General features: G+C 45.1%; 1 protein-coding gene across 6 annotated transcripts in view; it reads right to left on the bottom strand.

The window, feature by feature from the left end:
* Nucleotides 1-17,726, bottom strand: part of neto2a (neuropilin (NRP) and tolloid (TLL)-like 2a) — a 44,172-nt gene that overhangs the window by 7,875 nt on the left and 18,571 nt on the right. For all 6 annotated transcript variants that reach the window (XM_078400436.1, XM_078400439.1, XM_078400438.1 and 3 more), the window contains 6 exons: nucleotides 15,810-15,950; nucleotides 14,782-15,030; nucleotides 12,754-12,798; nucleotides 12,516-12,643; nucleotides 6,946-7,174; nucleotides 2,435-2,548 (listed from right to left, as the gene is read on the bottom strand). In XM_078400436.1, coding sequence (XP_078256562.1) covers nucleotides 2,435-2,548; nucleotides 6,946-7,174; nucleotides 12,516-12,643; nucleotides 12,754-12,798; nucleotides 14,782-15,030; nucleotides 15,810-15,950 — 906 coding nt within the window. The remainder of the gene's footprint in view (nucleotides 1-2,434; nucleotides 2,549-6,945; nucleotides 7,175-12,515; nucleotides 12,644-12,753; nucleotides 12,799-14,781; nucleotides 15,031-15,809; nucleotides 15,951-17,726) is intronic.

Here is a 17,726-nt window from a genome sequence, read left to right as displayed (position 1 = left end):
GCAGCTCATTCCACACACCCGCCACCCTCTGTGTGGAAAAGCTGGCCTTCAGCTCCCTCTGAATATTTCCCCTCTCACGTTAAACTTATGCCCTCTAGTTCTTAATTCTCTTACCCCAGAAAAAGACTCTGTGCATTCACCCTGTCTATTCCCCTCATGATTTTATACACCTCCATAAGGTCACCTCTCAGCCTCCTGCACTCCATGGAACAAAGTCATCTGTATAATAGAACAATTTGTCAGGTTGCACGAACTATTTAAAACACGGTTTGTTATTCACTGGTATACGGATCCTGTTCCACTGTGAATCTATCTTTGGTGCAAGCCAGCATCTGCAGTTGCTTCCTACACATTTCGTCTGCTCCACTGCAAAATCTCCTCAAGGTATGTCAACTTTGAAGAAGTTCCCCACCTCTCTCTGACGAGAGTTCCGCAAATCCTCTCTCACTGCTCCCCCTCTGTGATTCTCCTGCTCCCCGACTCTACGACCACGTTTTAACACAGACTCGCCACGTTTGTTTTATCTACTCCACTTTTTCCTTAACCTCCATTCCCTTTGTCCTATTTTCACACTCCACTTTTTAATCTATGTATTCTATCTCCCTCACCCTGACGTCAGTCTGAGGAAGGGTCTCGACCCAAAACGTCACCCATTCCTTCTCTCCAGGGATGCTGCCTGACCCGCTGAGTTACTCCAGCATTTTGTGCCAATCTTCGGTGCAACCCAGCATCTGCAGTTCCTTTCTACTATTATTCAATAGTTGTCCTTAATCCTTCCATGAAATTAAATTTACAATCTGCGTGAGTTTATGTTGATACAGCATTATTTCCAAATATGTACATACATTTTTGCTCAGTGGATCTTCTGAAAGGCACCAACACCATTATGAAACATCAACTCAAATGGTCTTTAGGGACAGGGAGAACAATTTCAGCAGTATTAAATGAATGCTCTCAATACAGTCTTTGGCAGCGGTTCACTGTGTACCTAGTGCTCATTAGCAAACAATAGTTAATTCAGATAATAATTAGACCTCTAAGCACAGAGCAGATTTGTTTTGAAATTGATCGTCTTCGCACAACCTGTAAGATGATGAGCTAATATTCCCCCCGAGGATTCAAGCATTTCATATTTGTTAAATACACTGCTGCACTACTAACAATGCAAGTCTGTGAACAATTGCAAGGCACAGTGTGGGTGGAACGGTGGCGCGGTGGTAGAGTTGCTGCCTAGCAGCGCCAGAGACCCGGGTTCGATCCTGACTACAGGTGCTCGTAGTTTGTATGTTCTCCCTCTGACTGTGTGAGTCTTTTCCGGCTGCTCCGGTTCCCCCTTCCCCCCAATCCAAAGACGTGCAGGTTTGTAGTTTAATTGGATTTTGAATAAAGTGTATAGGATAGAACTAGTGTACGGGTGTTCGGCGTGGACTCGGTGGGGCCAAAAAGCCAGTTTCCACACTGTTTCTCTAACTAAACCAAACTAAAATTGAAGGATTGAGGGATATGGGCCAAACATGGGCAGGTGGGATTAGTGTAGATGGGGCACCTCAGTGGGCAGGGACAAGTTGGGCCGAAGGGCCTGTTTCCATGTTGTATGTCTCCATGACTCTATAAGTCAATCATTGGACTTCAGCGAGGACCAGCTTGTAGTGTACACAAGGAACTGCAGGTGCTGCTTTACAAAACAAACAAAAAAAGTGTTGGAGTAACTCAGCAGGTCAGGCAGCATCTCTGGTGAGAAGGAATGGGTGACGTTTCAGGTCGAGATCCTTCTTCAGACTGAGAGACAGGGGAGAGGGAAACCAGTGATTTGGAATGGTACAGGAGCATGTAAGGTGTGGTGTGCAAAGGACAGATCAAAGCAGACGATGATCAAGGAAGTATATAATGGTTTATTGCCGGCTGAACACAGTGTGGCTGTATAATTAAACCAATCCTTGTTGCATTGATTAAGAGCCTGGAAAAGCTATATACCCTCAATGTTACCCAACATTAAAAAATAAGTTTAGCATTAATGTTTACACCACTATTAGTTGTTACTGAAGAGGGTGCAACATAGCTTACAACACACAAGAATATAATATCATTCGATAAATGCTGTATCATAGCTTAAGTAATTCAAACTTCATGCTGATTTAATACTCAGTGACACATCACAATTTTCTTACAGTGAATTGAACTTTTCAGATTTCATTAAGAAATAAAATGAGTCATTAAATCAGATTTCCTTGTACTACCCTGTGGAAGTGTCAAAACCGGTTAAGATCTGTTCGGCTTAGCGCATCAGCACTTAAAGGAATGTTCGAGCAAGGTAAACATACTGATTTAACCCATAAGTACAACTGTCAGAGAGAAATGGCCTTTGTCGAGTCTGACAAAGTGAAGACATGGTCTTCTCACAAATGCTTTTGCAGATGGAGGGAAATAACGTTACCTTTACAGTGATTTTCATCCCATGGGTACACACAGTTCTGGACTCCATTACAAACCAGAGAATTGTTGATGCACATGTTACTGTGGCAAAAGAACGTGTTGTCTTGGCAGGGAGCTGTGAGACAAAGGTTAGTGTCACTATAAATTATAGCACAGCAATTGACTGTTAAAGGTTCCAGTGCAGGAGATGTGGTGTTGCATTGTATATGGCCATTTAACCATGAACAGCAAAACACAGCAAATGGGCACTTTGAGAAGGTCATGTGTTTGTGAGTCCATCAGTCCGGTTGGGTCAATTGGCCATGGTGTCATGATTCATAGCAACGGCACTAACAGAATCTCCTCCACAAATCCAATAAATTCATGAAACCTTGCTGGATTTATCAATTGTTACTTGGCATTTTAAAGATTGATTGATTAAAAGACACAGCATGTCCAAAGGTACAGGCCCTTCGGCCCACCATGTCCATGCCGACGATCGGACACTAGTTCTATGTTATCCTATTTTCTTTTCATCACACCTTGGGGCTCACGTTGTCGACCTCCCCATGGTGAGCTCTGTCAACTGACCTCACTCAGGCGAACGACAACAAACAGAGGCAGCAGAAGCAGAAGCAGCTTCATAACTTCTGCTGCCTCGAACGCAAGAAGAAGATCTACACCTTACGCACTAAGGGCAATTTTACGAAGGCTGATTGAATAGTGATTTTATGCAGTTTAGTTTCGTTTTAGTTTAGAGATACAGTGCAGAAACAGGCCCTTCGGCCCACCAGGTCCGCACCGACCAGCGATCCCCGCACATTAACACTACCCTACACACACTAGGGACAATTTACACTTATACGAAGTCAATTAACCTACAAACCTGTACATCTTTGGAGTGTGGGAGGAAACCGGAGTTGCAAGCGCTGTAAGGCAGCAGCTCTACTGCTGCGCCACTGTACCGCCCAGTTATACCTCTTCAATTAACTGCATTCAAAAGGCCTTTAAGGCCAAGTTAAGGCTCTGAAATTTTTAACAACTCTGAACTTGAAGGGTACAAAATGGTCCTGGAAACATGGCGACTCTTGTGTACTGCCTCAGAGTAATCTACTGTCTTACACTCTTGGAGTTAAGTACGATGGTGCCTGTCTATAGCAAAATTACTCCTGAACTGAATGCAAAAAAGAAATATAACTATACCTAGTTACATGTGACAATAGGAAATAGGACATAGGTTTAAGATGAAGGGGAAAAGGTTTATCAGGGATCTGAGGGGTAACATTTTTACACAAAGGGTGGTGGACGTATGGAACGAGTTGCCAGAGGAGGTAGTTGAGGCAGGGACTATCCCAACGTTTAAGAAACAATTACACAGGTACATGGATAGGACAGGTTTGGAGGGATATGGACCAAATGCAGGCAGATGGGACTAGTGCAGATGGGACATGTTAGTCGATGAGGGCAATTTGGGCCAAGGGGCCTGTTTCCAGGCTGTATCACTCTATGACTACAATAATGTACCGTTGAACCTTTGAACCATTGATCAATCTGAAATGGAGGAAATGAATCAGAAAACAGTGAAATTATGATTAAAGTGATGTACCGTTCAATTTTATGCAACGCAGAATATTTTGTACATTGCGATCCAATTTTTCACGGTGATCTTTTCAGGGGTTGGGTATGAGTCAATTGCTTTAATTTTGAGCGCTGAGACATTAAGTCAGTGTAAGTGTCAAACTATCTGGAACTGTTGATTACTCTGCAGGTGGTAAGTTGACAGAGCTAAAAATACAAGTGTTATCTGCAGGCATCTGCTGCCTGTTATGCATAATTCATGGCTTTTGTGTCTCAAGGTCTGTTTTAAAATATATGCGACATGAGCGTTAACATGAGAAAGTTCACAGGGTCGGCTGTGCTCTTTATTTTTAATGACATTTCCTATTAGAGTACGCATTTTTCTGTGTTCAAGCTAAGTTAAAGGGATGGTGTAACAACTGTGGCGCAGTTGGTAGAGTTGCTGCCTCACAGAGTTAGAGACCCTGTTCGATCCTGACCTTAGGTTCTGCCTGTGTGGAGTTTGCACGTTCTCCCTGTGACCGCACGGGTTTCCTCCGGGTGCTCCGGTCTCCTCACGTGCGGGTTTGGAGGCCTATTGGCCCTCTGTAAGTTACCCCTAGTGTGGAGGGACTTATTCACAAAATGCTGGAGTAACTCAGCAGGTCAGGCAGCATCTTGGGAGAGAAGGAATGGGTGACGTTTCGGGTCGAGACCCTTCTTCAGACTGTGGAGGGAGTGGATGGGAAAGTGGGATAACATGGAACTAGTGTGAACGGGTGATCGATGGTCGGCGTTGGCTCGGTGGGCCGAAGGGCCTCTTTCCATGCTGCATCTTTCTTTCAATCAATCATTTAGAAGGATGAGAGGGGATCTTATCAAAACATATAGGATTATTAAGGGGTTAGACACATTAGAGGCAGGAAACATGTTCCCAATGTTGGGGGAGTCCAGAACCAGGGGCCACAGTTTAAGAATAAGGGGTAGGCCATTTAGAACGGAGATGAGGAAAAACGTTTTCAGTCGGAGAGTTGTAAATCTGTGGAATTCTCTGCCTCAGAAGGCAGTGGAGGCCAATTCTCTGAATGCATTCAAGAGAGAGCTGGATAGAGCTCTTAAGGATAGCAGAGTCAGTGGGTAGGGGAGAAGGCAGGAACGGGGTACTGATTGAGAATGATCTGGCATGATCACATTGAAAGGCGGTGCTGGCTCAAAGGGGCGAATGGCCTCCTCCTGCACCTATTGTCTATTGTCTATTCATTCATTCATTCATTCATTCATTCAATCAATCAATCCATCAATCAATATGTTATTAATCACACCATTGTTTTCTATTTATTCCTTTTGGAGGGTGAGTCAGCATGTATTGATCATTTGCATAAAAACAACCCCACTGTCGAAGCGATCTGCAGAAGATGCTGCCTCAAAAAGGCAGCCAATATTATCAAGACCCACGCACGCTGGCCATGCTCCCATTTCACTCCGATCACCAGCAACAAAGCACAGGGGTGGAGTGTATCATCAATAAGGATGGTATTATAGTTATTTGAAAATTTACTGTCTTAGAAAATTTGGTGATTTTGTATTATGGTGGTGGGTGTGTTACCACGGTTTTGGTTTGTAAATATTATTTTGTATCGTAACTGAATAAATTATTTTTGATTTTTAAAAAAAGGAGCCTTTCTTAGGTACAGGTTCAGGAACAACTTCTTCACAACAACCATCAGGCTCCAGAACACTACAAACACCAACCTCAACTATGAACTTCTATGGACTGTCTTAGGTTGCATGAAGGTCTTCTGTTTTTTTTGCACTCATATTGCAGTTTTTAATTTATTGGATTTTTGCTTATTATATATTATCTGTGTGAATGTTGTTTACTGGCCTGTAATGCCGCTGGAAGCAAGAATTTCATAGTTCCATTGTCAGTACATATGGCAATTAAACACGATTCTTGAAGGTAGACACAAAATGCTGGAGTAACTCAGCATCTCTAGAGAGAAAGAATGGGCGATGTTTCGAGTCGAGACCCTTCTTCAGACTGATGTCAGGGGGAGTGGGCGGGACAGAGATAGAATGCAGTCAGAGACAGTAAGACTGGTGGGAGAACTGAGAAGGGGAGGGGATGGAGAGAGAGCGAAAGCTGGAGTAACTCAGCGGGTCAGAAGCACCTCTGGTGAAAAGGAATAGATGACGTTGAATTTCAATCAAACGTTCGTTCATAAGTTATAGGAGCAGAATTAGGCCAATCGGCCAATCATGTCTACTCCGCCATTCAATCATGGCTAATCTATCTTTCTCACTCAACCCCATTCTCCTGAGAAGGGTGTTGACCCAAAACGTCACCCATTCCCTTTCTCCCTGTCTGACCCGTTGAGTTAGTCCAGCTTTTTGTGTCTATCTTCGGTTTAAACCAGCATCTACAGTTCCTTCCCACACACTCTTGATTCTGACTTTCTTGACTCTCTCATTTCAGCCAGTGATCAATTATTCACATAATTGTCAGCATAATTTCCAAACCTACATTTCTGATATTGGTTTTAAAATACTGCTTCCATGTAACAGCGTGTTTCATATTTTAATAAAAATACTACAGTCTGAGATGATCTATTAGCTGGTGCAGCGGTAGAGTTGCTGCCTCACAGCATCAGAGACCCGGGTTCGATCCTGACTATGGGTGCTGTCCGCACGGAGTTTGTACGTTCTCCCCGTGACCTGCTTGGGTTTTCTCAGAGATCTTTGGTTTCCTCCCACATTCCAAAGACGTGCAGGTTTTGTAGGTTAATTGGCTTTGGCATAAGTGTAAATTGTCCCGAGTGTTTGTAGGATAGTGTTAGTGTGCAGGGATCGCTGGTCGGCACGGACTCGGTGGGCCAAAGGGCCTGTTTCCACGCAGCATCTCTAAACTTAAACTAAACTTATTATGCAATAATCTAGCAAGAAAGAAGGTCAGAATTGGAAGCTTTGTTTACTTACGATCCAGAAATGAAGTAAATAACATCCTGAATCGACTGCCTCGACTGCCCTCATCTGCCCACATCCGGACCACACCGACACCCGTTTGTAGCATCACGTCATTGGCGACAGTGCTGCAAAACTTTGCCTTTAGGTTTTCAATAGCACTGCTCCCATCATAGACAGCGACAAAGTTTCTCTTGCATTCATTGGAGTGATCCATTTGATAGTCAATGAAGCGTAAATAAATCTAGCAAGGGAAAGACGTTGAATTTCAATCATAAGTTCATAAGTTCTTGGAGCAGAATTAGGCCATTCGGCCCATCATGTCTACTCTGCCATTCAGTCATGGGTGATGTATCTATCCCTCTCAACAATGACACGTGTATGGGTGGCTTGGATCTCAGGCATCATGCCACAGTTAGGCTGAACTATCAAAACAAACAGCATAGAGTCATGGAGTCACAGAGCGTGGACCTTCGGCCCAACTTGCCCACACCGGCCAACATGTCCCAGCTGCACTGGTCCCAGCTGCACTAGTCCCACCTGCCTGTGTTTGGCCCATATCCCTCTAAACCTGTCCTATCCACATACCTGTCTATTTTCTACCTGTTTCATAAACGTTGGGTTAGTCCCAGCCTCAACTACCTCCTCTGGCAGCTTGTTCCATACACCCACCACCCTTTGTGTGAAAAAGGTACCCCTCAGATTCCTATTAAATCTTTTCCCCTTCACCTTAAACCTATGTCCTCTGCTCCTTGATTCACCTACACTGGGCAAGAGACTCTGTGCATCCACCTGATCTATTCCTCTCATGATTTTGTACACCTCTATAAGATCACCCCTCATCCTCCTACGCTACAAGGACGTCCCAGCCTATTCATCCTCTCCCTATAGTTCAGACCCTCTAGTCCTGGCAACATCCTCGTTAATCTTAAGCAGTTAGATTTCATAGTGAAACAATGCGTTGAAGAAAAGTGAAGTGGTGCTGTAAACGCTGATGCATATCTCTTGATTACAATGCATAGTTTAGTCCTATCTTAGATAGACACAAAAAGCTGAAGCAACTCAGTGCGGGGCAGGCAGCATCCCTGGAGAGAAGGAATGGGTGACGTTTCCGGGTCCAGACCCTTAAAAGTCACCAATTCCTTCTCTCCAGAGATGCTGCCTGTCCCGCTGTGTTGCTCCAGCTTTTTGTGACTTATCTTCAGTTTAAATCAGCATCTGCAGTTCCTTGCTACACATTCAGTCCTATCTTAATTGTTTTTTCCAGCTTTAATTAAAAGTGGTTCTTAGTGTCAATCCCTGAGTCATACCTCATGCTAATCTGCGCTCGAAAATCCTCCTGATCTGTGTTGACTTGTGGTTAAAGCTAATGGTTCAACTCTTGAGGGTAAACAAAATAGCTTTAGCTCGTGGGATCTCAGTGTCCCGTGGTGATGAATGGAACCTATCTATCAAGCATGACAGATAAGCGCTGGGCCTGTACTCACTGGAGTTTAGAAGGTTGAGGGGGGGACCTTATTGAAATAATGAATGGCAGAGATAGAGTGGATGTGGAGAGGATGTTTCCACTGGTGGGAGAGTCTAGGACCAGAGGTCACAGCCTCAGAGTTAAAGGGCACCCGTTTAGAAAGGAGGTGAGGAGGAACTTCTTTAGTTAATCTGTGGAACTCATTACCACAGGGTATGTGAGAGTGTGTGTGTGTGAGTGAGTGAGTGAGTGAGTGAGTGAGTGAGTGAGTGAGTGAGTGAGTGAGTGAGTGAGTGAGTGAGTGAGTGAGTGAGTGAGTGAGTGAGTGAGTGAGTGAGTGTGTGAGTGTGTGAGTGAGTATGTGTGTGTGTGTGAGTGAGTGAGTGAGTGTGTGTGAGTGAATGTGTGTGTGTGTGAGTGAGTGAGTGAGTGAGTGAGTGAGTGAGTGAGTGAGTGAGTGAGTGAGTGAGTGAGTGAGTGAGTGAGTGAGTGAGTGAGTGAGTGTGTGAGAGTGTGTGTGAGTGTGAGTGTGAGTGTGAGTATGTGTGAGTGTGTGAGTGAGTGTGTGAGTGAGTGAGTGTGTGAGTGTATGAGTGTGTGTGTGTGTGTGTGTGTGTGTGTGAGTGAGTGAGTGTGTGTGTGAGTGAGTGTGTGAGTGAGTGTGTGAGTGAGTGTGTGAGTGTGTGAGTGAGTGTGTGAGTGAGTGAGTGAGTGAGTGAGTGAGTGAGTGAGTGAGTGAGTGAGTGAGTGAGTGAGTGTGAGTGTATGAGTGAGTGTGTGTGTGTGTGTGTGTGTGTGTGTGTGTGTGTGTGTGTGTGTGTGTGTGAGTGAGTGAGTGTGTGTGTGAGTGAGTGTGTGAGTGAGTGTGTGAGTGAGTGTGTGTGTGTGTGTGTGTGTGTGTGAGTGAGTGAGTGAGTCAGTGAGTGAGTGAGTGAGTGAGTGAGTGAGTGAGTGTGTGAGTGAGTGTGAGTGTGTGAGTGAGCAAGTGTGTGAGTGTGTGTGAGTGTGTGTGTGAGTGAGTGTGAGTGAGTGAGTGTGTGAGTGTGTGTGTGAGTGTGAGTATGTGTGAGTGAGTGTGTGAGTGAGTGTGTGTATGAGTGTGAGTGTGAGTGAGTGAGTGAGTGAGTGAGTGTGTGAGTGAGTGTGTGAGTGAGTGAGAGTGTGAGTGAGTGAGTGTGTGAGTGAGTGTGTGTGTGAGTGTGAGTGAGTGTGTGAGTGAGTGTGTGTGTGTGTGTGTGAGAGTGAGTGTGTGAGTGTGTGTGTGAGTGAGTGAGAGTGAGTGTGTGAGTGAGTGTGAGTGTGTGTGAGTGAGTGTATATACTTTCCCTGTGACATCTTTATCCTTTCTGCTATTTGTCTCTATAACAGGTCCAGTGTGCAATATGTGTAGAAAGGAACTGCAGACACTGGTTTAGGCCGAAGATAGACACAAAATGCTGGAGTAACTCAACAGGACAGGCAGCATCTCTCTCTGAAGAGAAAAGGAATCACTGCTGTTTCAGGTTTGAACCCTTCTTCAGTCTGAGGGGACTAGTCTGAAGAATGGTTCCGACCCAAAACGTCATCTATTCCTTCTCTCCTGAGATACTGCCTGTCCTGCTGAGTTACTCCAGGTTTCTGTGTCCATCTGTTTGCATCCTTGTAAGCCTGCCATGAGCACATCTTCGGAATGTAATATGTCAGGACAGTTATTATTATCCATTAATCTGGGAGAGTAGGTTTATTTTAACATTAAATACTACCCACATATGTCACATTTGACAAAATGTCTCTACAATCAAATTTTTACAACACTTGGCTCCATTCTCAGCTGCAAAAGGAAATAACATCCTCACACATTCTCACAAAATGAATACCCGTGTCTAGAGAGTACCCCTTATTCTTAAACTGTGACCCCTGGTTCTGGACTCCCCCAACATCGGGAATATTTTTCCTGCATCAAGCCTGTCCGATCCCTTAAGAATTTTATATGTTTCTATAAGATACCCTTTCATCCTTCTAAATTCCAGTGAATACAAGCCCAGTCGATCCATTCTTTCATCATATGTCAGTCCCAGTGAATTAACCTGGTGAACCTACCCTGCACTCCCTCAATAGCAATAACGTCCTTCCTCAAATTAGGAGACCAAAACTGCACACAAGGGCCCTGTACAACTACAATATTTTTTCTATTGTCTTTTCAGATTGAGCTTAATTTCAATTCATTCTGATGCAGAACAGTAGCAGAATGCATGGATTGCCACACTGATACTGTAGCAAAACTCCATTGTACATCAACCCAAAAACCTAATTGTCTCAAATTAGCTTTCAACTAATAATTTAAGCTGTAAGAAACATTGCTTTAAGAATGTAATTTTCCCATAAGTATATTCTTATTCTGAGAAGTGTACCTGTGAGAGAGAGCTACTTTTTTGTTTCATTTATCTTTGACTTTTTTGTGTTTTAACAGAGGAAGCAGAGCGGTGGCGCAGCGGTAAAGTTGCTGCCTCACAGCGCCAGAGACCCGGGTTCAATCCAGACTAAGGAGGGTTGCCATATGGAGTTTGTACCTTCTCCCCGTGACTGCGTGGGTTTTCTCCGGGTGCTCCGGTTTCCTCCCACACTCCAAAGACATACAGGTTTGTATGTTAATTTGCTTCGGTAAAGATTATAAATTGTCCCTAGTGTGTAGGATAGTGTTCGGGCATCGCTGGTCGGCACAGACTTGGTGGGCCGAAGGGCCTGTTTCCAAGCTGTATCTCTAAACTAAACTAAGATACAGTGGATTGTCTTTGTGAGCACAGTTTGAAATGATTACCAAAGAAGATCAATGAGAATAAGTTGAAAGTTTCCTTGTTATTGATTTTGAAACTTTTGAGATTTGAATTTATTGCAGACCATCAACAAATGTGGAGAAATCAGCAAATATTTCTGCACGCTCTCTGCCTCTCCACACTTGTATCAGGACCAACAAGTCAACCTTGGGAAGCTTTTCATAAACAATGTCCCCTTCACTTCTGAATTAACCCGAGCTAGAATTGCAATGCCTTTTTGGTCTCAACATACAATTGTAACCATTTTAACTCCTCTTCCCATTCTCATTCTGGCCATCAGAGAACATGGATAGGTAATGTTTCGGGTCGGGACTCAGTCTGAGCAAGGGTCCGAACATGAAACATCATCTATCCATGTTCTCCAGAGATGCGGTCGGACTCGCAGAGTTACTCCGGCACTATGTGTCTCTTTTTGTAAACCAGCATCTGCAGTTCTGTGTATCCTTATACTGACCTTTCTATCCTGCAGCCTCTTCGTTGCCAGAGTGAGCCACACACAAACTGGAGGGACAGTACCTTGTATTCTGCTCGAGTAGCTTACAACCCAACAGTATGAACTTTGAATTATCCAATTTCATGTCACTAATTATCAACAACCCTTGCCCTGGATTTTATCTTACACTAAACATTTGACACTACATTATACCCTTCATCCTGTATCTGTGCACTGTGGACAGCTTGATGGTAATCATGTATAGTCTTTGCGCTGACTGACACAACAAAAAGCTTTTCACTGTACACGTGGCAATGACAATCTAAACCCAACTAAACCTTCCCCTGATCCCTTCCACCGATATCCATTCGTCTTGTTTCATATTTCACACCTCTTCTCTTCTCTCACAGCTTTTTGCCTTCTTTCCATCTCTGGCCTTTGGCCTCCCATCTCTCCTCAATCAAACACTCCCTCGCCTGTATCCCAGACTTCCCCCCCCCCCCCCCCCACCTCTCTTCCAGCTTTCTCCCCCGCACGTCAATCAGTCTGAAGAAGGCTCCCGATCTGAAACGTCACCTATCCACGTTCTCCAGAGATGCTGCCTGACCCGCTGAGTTAGTCCAGCACTCTGTGAAAAGTCACCTATCCATGTTCTCCAGAGATGCTGCATGACCCGCTGAGTTACTCCAGCACTCTTGGAAACGTCACCTATCCATGTTCTCCACAGATGCTGCCTGACCCGCTGAGTTGCTCCAGCACTCTGTGCCTTTTTTGTAAACCACCAACTGCAGTTCCTTGTGTCTACATCTTAATACAAATGTCCTGTCATACAAACAGCCTTCTGCAAAGTACAAAAGCAGACACAACCTACTTTAGATTTTGCTGGGGCTCTCACAGTCCAAATGCAGTCAATGGCTTCTCCTAGTTTTATTTTCCCTTCTTTCTCAACCTGACTGGAGTAGATAATCCCATCAGAGCCTGATAATTGAAATTGGCAATCTAGGGAGACACAACAGAGAGAGTCGGTAGAACAAGAAAGAAAATGTTACGGTTTTATTCAATAAACCCAAAGTTTAAAGCTCATTTTGAAGTTGTAAGTGTAATGATACCTGGAATAGGATTCAGGATTCCTCCAAGGTAAATAAAGTCAGGATCTGCAAAGATAGGACCAGTTAATTGTTTTCTCAAATTAAGAGCACAGAACACAGAACAGTACAGCACAGGAACGGGCCCTTCTGTGCACAGTCTGAAGGGTCTCGATCTGAAACATCACCCATTCCTTCTCTCCAGAGATGCTGCCTGTCCCGCTGAGATACTCCAGCATCTTGTGTCCACCTTCTGCCCTCAATGTCCGTGCCAAACATGATGCCAAGCTAACCTAATCTCCTCTGCCTGCACGTGATCCATATACTTCCATTCCCTGCATATCCATGTGCTTTTCCAAAAGCATCCAAAATGCTACTATGGTATCTGCCATCCCTGTGTGAAAAACGGTGTGTAAACCAATGTCTTGGATTGTTGAAACAAGCCTTCCTCTTCTCCATTCTTCCTCTACATCACCCCAACCCCAACTCCGCTGTGTCCCACCGGGACTCACACCTATTTATTCCCTCCCTCCCCCCTCCTTCCACCTACATTCCTTCCTCTGGCTTCACAATTCGCAACTCTCCAATCCTTTTGTCTCATACCTTCTGGCTTTTCATCTCTGGCCTTTGTCCAACCATCTGCCTATTCAAAAACCCTCCTCACCTGTATCAACCTATTACCAGCCAGGCTTTGGCCTGCCCCATCCAGCCTTCTTCCTCCCCCCCCCCCCCCCCCTCAACCGCAATCAGTCTGAAAAAGGGTCCTGACCCGAAACACCAGCTATCCATGTTCTCCAGAGAAGCTGCCTGACCCGCTGAGTTCCTCCAGCACGTTGTGTCTCTTGTCATGTATTTGCCTTGTATCCATCAACAGTTACAAAGCAAACAACGTGCTCCCCCTCCCATTCCCACACTGACCTTTCTGTCCTGGGCCTCCTCCATTGTCAGAGTGAGGCCCAGCGCAAATTGGAGGAGCAGCACCTCATATTTCGCTTGGGCAGCTTACACCCCAGCGGTATGAATATTGACTTCTCTAACTTCAAGTAATCCTTGCTTTCCTTCCCTCTCCATCACTCCTCCTTCCCAGTTCTCCCTCCGACCAGTCTTACTGTCTCCAACTACATTTTATTTCCGTTTGCTTTGTTGTTACCCTCTCCCAGCTAACGATGATCTATTCTACATTTTCCATGATCTCCATTCGCTTTGCCCTGTTTTCACACATTCATGCTTCCTTATCAATCTATCTCCTTCCCCCATGCCGTCAGTCTGAAGAAGGGTCTCGACCCGAAACATCACCTGTTCCTTCTCTAGAGATGCTGCCCAACCCGCTGAGCATTTTGTGTCTATCTTCAGTTTCACCCAGCATCTGCTGTTCCTTCCTACAACGAGTGTTACCTGTTATTGCTCCTGTACTCGAGTTTCAAATGAAGTTGCATCTCTTCTGATCTGCACATTCAGATTATTGTGGCTACTTATATGTTTTCAAATGCACCACTGAAACCTTGGGCTCTTATCCAACACACCCCATCCCCTGTAGAAGGCTCATGCCAAGTGGGTTATGAGTCCATTGAAGTGACACTTAGATTGTGTAGAGTAACATTCAGTAAACACAAAGAGTTACAAAGGTTGTGTCGGCTGATTTGAGGTGTTTCTCAAACACGATGATAAACATAACCAAATACGTCACACAGAGACATTATACTTAATGGGCGGCACGGTGGCGCAGCGGTAGAGTTGCTGCCTTACAGCGCCAGAGACCCAGGTTCGATCCTGACTACGGGTGCTGTCTGTTTGGAGTTTGTGCGTTCTCCCCGTGACCTGGGTGGATTTCCACTGGGATATCCGGTTTCCTCCCACACTCTAAAGACGACAGGTTTGCAGGTTAATTGGTTTGGTATAATTGTAAAATTGTCCCTAGTGTGTGTAGGATAGTGCTAGTAGTGTGCGGGGATCGCTGGGCGGTGCGGACTTGGTGGGCCGAAGGGCCTGTTACCGCGCTGTATCTCTAAACTCAATTTAATAAGCTAGACCACAGTATGTTGAAGTAGTTACCTGGAACAAAGGTGTATTTTGCTCGAAATCCAAACCCTTCCAATTCTTCATCGGAAGTGAATTTCACCCATAAGAATCTTCCCGAGGATTTAATGAGAGAGGGGCTTTGCTGGCCGCAGTAACGGTTAATGACGTGGGAGAAGCCAAAGGGCCCATCCCTCACTTCCAAGTTGTCAAACCGACAGTCCCAGGAGGGTTCGATGTTGTAGCGCTCATCAAAGGTCAGCTCAATTCTCTGGCGAGGGGCCGCTGCAAATACAACAAAGTGTCAATAGAAATACACGTAGGAAGGAACTGCAGATGCTGGTTTACACCGAAGACAGACACAAAATGCTGGAGTAACTCAGCGGGACAGGCAGCATCTCCGTAGAGGAGGAATGGGTGACGTTCTGGGTCGAGATCCTTCTTCAAAGTGTCAGTAGAAGAGTCTCGACCAAAAACATCACCTATTCTTTTCCTCTGGAGATGCTGCCTGCCCCGCTGAGCTACTCCAGCATTTTGTCTCTGTCTCTTCAATAAAAATAGTTCTCTTTAGGCCAGACTTACATAAAGTTTCACGGTTATCAAAGGAGGAAATATCCATGGTGGTACCAGAGACGTGCCGGCGTAGTGGTGCAGCGGGTAGAGCCGCTGCCTCACTTCGCCAGAGACCCGGGTTCCATCCCGACCTCTGGAGCTGTCTGTGTGTAGAGTTTGCACGTTCCCCCTGCGACCACGTGGGTTTCCTCCGGTTTCTTCCCACATCCCAAAGACGTGCGTGTTTGTAGGTGAATTGGTCTCTGCAAACTGCCCCTAGTGTGTAGGGAGTGGATGAGAAAGTGGGATAACATGGAACTAGTGTGAACGAGTGATCACTGGTCACCTACAAGCCGAAGGGCCTCTTTCCACTCTGTACCTCTCAACTAAAAAAACTAAATCATGTGGAGTCATTGTTCAAATAAGTACTGCAGTTGATCCCCGATTCATAATGTGAAAAGATCTTCATTGGGCATCAACACTGGCCTTTAGATAACTGGAGATTACATTACCTTCCAGAATGTAGATGCATTCTCTGTTGGCAGGGTAAGTATTCGGGTAATTTGGTGAAGCAAAATATCCACCATTGTCATTCCGCACCCAAACGCCACACTGCTTTCCTGACTTGTGATGTGGAATGAAGTTCTGTCCCTCTATAAAACAAAGCATCATCACTTTACTTTGATTTGCATTGAAATCTCAGGTGCACAGTTTGTGACTGGTTGGCACTGGTTGGTAAGTGCTAAGTATAAAATCCATTGAGACACAAGAAACTGCAGATGCTGGTTCAGACCAAAACAAGACACAAAGTGCTGGAGGGGCAGCAGGGTGGTGCAGTGGCAGAGTCGCTGCCTCACAGCGCCAGAGACCTGGGTTTGATCCTGACTACGGGTGCTGCCTGTAAGGAGTTTCTACCTTCTCCCTGTGACCTCGTGGGTTTTCTCCGGGTGCTCCAGTTTCCACCCATTCTCCAAAGACATACAGGTTTGTAGGCTATTTGGCTTCGATAAAAATTGTAAATTGTCCCTCGTGTGTTGGATAGTGCTAGTTTATGGGGATCGCTGGTCGGTGTGGACTCGATGGGCTGAAGGGCCTGTTTCTGTGCTGTATCTCTAAACTAAACTAAACTAAACTAAACTCGACTCTGTCCAGGGACCCCGACAGTCCTTTCAGGTTAGGCAAAGATTCACTTGCACCTTCTCCAACCTCATCTACTGTATCCGTTGTTCAAGATGTGGACTCTTATACATCGGCGAGACCAAATATGGACAGACCTTGTGTGTAGGAAGGAACTGCAGATGCCGTTTAAACCGAAGATAGACACAAAAAGCTGGAGTAACTCAGCGGGGCAGGCAGCATCGCTGGAGAGAAGGAATGCGTGACCTTTTAGGTCGAAACCCTCTTCACGGTCTCAACCCAAAACGTCAACCATTCCTTCTCTCCAGAGATGCTGCCTGTCCCACTGAGTTACTCCAGCTTTTTGTGTCTACCTACACTGACCTTTCTGTCCTCGGTCTCCTCCATTGTCAGAGTGAGGCTAAACGCAAATTACAGGAACAGCGCCTCATATTTCGCTTGGGCAGCTCACAGCCCAGTGGTATGAATATTGATTTCTCTAACTGCAAGTAGCCCCGCCATTCCCTCTCTCCCCATCCCTCTCCCACCCAAGTCGCACCAGCTTCTCATTTTCACTCAACAAACAGCTAACAATGGCCTGTTTCCTTTATAATCATTACCTTTTTGCATAACATTCATTCATTGTTCTTTATCTCTCTACAACATCATCGTCTATATCTCTCGTTTCCCTTTCCTCTGACTTTCAGGCTGAAGAAGGGTCTCGACCCGAAACACTGGCTCTGTGAGGCAGCTGCTCCACCTGCTGCGACACTCTGCCACCCATTCTGTCTCCTCCCCACTTAGTCTTTCTCAGCCCTCTGTGTCAATACCCCCATCCCCTCTCCTCACCCTCAAAGATAACGCATTTCCCTTTTGCGATGTTTAAATATATTGATATTCTACTTGTGTTGAACAGAGCAATTAAGTGGCAATTATTCTTCATAATCACTCGGCAGACCTGATCTTTAATGTTACAAGGTTAAATTTGCCGATAATGTTATGCTACATTATTGTGCAAGGTTAGAATGATAAGGGCATTAATAATGAACAAATAAATTACAGTTTCCATTCGTAGTTTTCTGTTGAGGAATTAGACGGGTTTCTGCATTATTCTTCCTTTCTAATGTAATTCAACGTCATTGATTCATTTCAAGAATTCCTTTCCAATTCAGAGCCAAATTACTGTACAGTTAAAAGACATCCTAGTTTAGCTTAGAGATACAGCGCGGAAACAGGCCCTTTGGCCCACTGAGTCCGCGCCGACCAGCGATCCCCGCTCACTAGCACTCTGCTACACAATAGGGACAATCTAC

This window comes from Rhinoraja longicauda, chromosome 6 (assembly GCF_053455715.1).
Source record: "Rhinoraja longicauda isolate Sanriku21f chromosome 6, sRhiLon1.1, whole genome shotgun sequence".
NCBI classification, from domain to species: Eukaryota; Metazoa; Chordata; class Chondrichthyes; order Rajiformes; family Arhynchobatidae; genus Rhinoraja; species Rhinoraja longicauda.
The sequence above is the reverse complement of the archived record's forward strand: the minus strand, read 5'-3'. Positions and strand labels throughout refer to the sequence as shown.